Raw genomic sequence first — 2,547 nt, forward strand, 5'->3', positions numbered from 1 at the left:
GGGTGACTGGTCTTGTCTCCGCCCCTTCCTGTAATAAAGACCGGTCACTGCTGCTCACGCTCCTTGTACAGGGAGGCTGCTCATTGGTCAGCGTGGTCAGAAGCACTTCTCATTGGATAGCGTGGTCAGAAGCACTTCTCATTGCTCAGTGCAGTCAGAAGCACTTCTCATTGGTCAGCGTGGTCAGAAGCACTTCTCATTGGTCAGCGTGGTCAGAGGCACTTCTCATTGGTCACCGCAGTCAGAAGCACTTCTCATTGGTCACCGCAGTCAGAAGCACTTCTCATTGGTCAGTGCGGTCAGGTGACTCAGAGCCACATACATGTACTGATGTGTCCCGAACAATTGTATCTCTCTTCGGGTCCTTATGATATCTGTATCATTAGTGGAAGCCCGGACTCTGGTCTAGTTGGCTTTTCCTGTAGACCATATATTAGAATACAGGTGTTTTTAGGTCCACATTCCGTGTTATGTGCTTTGCTACATTTAAAGGCATTGTCCACTCCCATTCCTAAAAAAGATCATTGCGTACAGTTTGGCTAAGTACATTGATGAGAAATGCATCAAACCCAATCACTAATCACCTCCAAAGATTTATTATATTTGTTCATAAAAATAATACTTTATAATTATTCTCTTTTTAAAGCTTTTGAACTTTGTATTGTTACTACAAACAAAGAGACTAGAATTAAAATATAGTCTCCGCCCCTTCCTCTAATAAAGACCAGTCAGTGCTGCCCTCTCTCCTTGTGCAGGGTGACTGGTCTTGTCTCCGCCCCTTCCTGTAATAAAGACCGGTCACTGCTGCTCACGCTCCTTGTACAGGGAGGCTGCTCATTGGTCAGCGTGGTCAGAAGCACTTCTCATTGGATAGCGTGGTCAGAAGCACTTCTCATTGCTCAGTGCAGTCAGAAGCACTTCTCATTGGTCAGCGTGGTCAGAAGCACTTCTCATTGGTCAGCGTGGTCAGAGGCACTTCTCATTGGTCACCGCAGTCAGAAGCACTTCTCATTGGTCACCGCAGTCAGAAGCACTTCTCATTGGTCAGTGCGGTCAGGTGACTCAGAGCCACATACATGTACTGATGTGTCCCGAACAATTGTATCTCTCTTCGGGTCCTTATGATATCTGTATCATTAGTGGAAGCCCGGACTCTGGTCTAGTTGGCTTTTCCTGTAGACCATATATTAGAATACAGGTGTTTTTAGGTCCACATTCCGTGTTATGTGCTTTGCTACATTTAAAGGCATTGTCCACTCCCATTCCTAAAAAAGATCATTGCGTACAGTTTGGCTAAGTACATTGATGAGAAATGCATCAAACCCAATCACTAATCACCTCCAAAGATTTATTATATTTGTTCATAAAAATAATACTTTATAATTATTCTCTTTTTAAAGCTTTTGAACTTTGTATTGTTACTACAAACAAAGAGACTAGAATTAAAATATCTAAAAATATCAAATCACACCATGAAGGCTACTTTAGCTGTTGAATTTTTATGAACCTTTTATTTCATTACCAACATGTAGCGCCTCTTACCACTTTGTATTGTTACTTCAAGCAAAGAGACAATGAATGCAATCATATCTGAAAAGCAACAATTATTGCAAGTAAAACTGTTACATATGATCTTGTACAGAATGTTCTCAATGTTTGGAAAATACATCTATTTTGTATATTAAGTGTAAAAATAAAAAAGATTGCATGAATCCAACTGAAATGACCAAATACAGAGGATCAATGTGTCAATAAATGTTGCAATGTGTCATTATAGGAGTAATAGTATCTTGTCATGGGTCTTTCCCACACTACCCCCTGCATCCTGTATTGTCCTCTGCTATTAGAGGCTCCAGATGTCACCTTGTTGTGTGACACACGTCCATTGTACCCGCCGCTCTGTGATTGGCTGCTGAGTGTGGGAACCTCTTGCAAGCCAGCTCTCCATATATTGTTATGCACAGAGAGGGGTATATATAGAGAGCAGGGCTGTTCACTAGCAGACACACATCAACTGGCTCACCCAGCACACCTCTGCCTGACTACTACTAGATCCAATAACATGGCCCCCTGCAATATGAGGACATTGGATCATCAAGCTACCAATGGGCTCCGAAAGGTGAGATTTCCTTCTAGTGCCAAATGCACCTTCTTATTTCCATTGTATTAGCATCTGATGTAAGAGAAAAGAGCAAATGCTTATTAGACAACCATCAGTCATTTTTCATTTATATGTGATGATAATAATACCAAATGCATCCTGTGTCCTCTGGCAGTCATGCCTGTAGCTTTTAGAGGCTTGCAGTGCATTATGGGACTTGTAGTTCCCCAACAGCTGGACTGTTGAGTTTGCCCACCCCTGCTATATAGGCTTAGCTTTGCTGCCTGTCAATTAATGTTAGATTGGTATAGATGCTGATGCTGATGATAGCAGGAGTATTAAGCATCCCTTTTCCTCGGCCTCTGGGAGTCATGCCTGTGGCAAAGCCTGATGAGACTTGTAGTTCCACATCACCACATCAGCCGGAGTGTTGAGGTTGCCCCCCC

At 42.7% G+C, this 2,547-nt stretch overlaps 1 protein-coding gene across 1 annotated transcript in view; it reads left to right on the forward strand.

Annotated features, from left to right (window-relative positions):
- The first annotated feature begins 1,999 nt into the window (after nucleotides 1-1,999).
- The window catches only part of LOC108784009 (transcription factor HES-5-like), a 1,978-nt gene continuing 1,430 nt past the window's right edge, over nucleotides 2,000-2,547 (forward strand). Inside the window, exon 1 of the mRNA XM_018552736.1 lies at nucleotides 2,000-2,119. Within this exon, the coding sequence (XP_018408238.1) occupies nucleotides 2,063-2,119 (57 nt within the window). The 5' untranslated portion in view covers nucleotides 2,000-2,062. The remainder of the gene's footprint in view (nucleotides 2,120-2,547) is intronic.

The sequence above is a fragment of the Nanorana parkeri genome, unplaced genomic scaffold (assembly GCF_000935625.1).
Source record: "Nanorana parkeri isolate BGI_ZX_2015 unplaced genomic scaffold, ASM93562v1 scaffold5, whole genome shotgun sequence".
Classification (NCBI taxonomy): Eukaryota; Metazoa; Chordata; class Amphibia; order Anura; family Dicroglossidae; genus Nanorana; species Nanorana parkeri.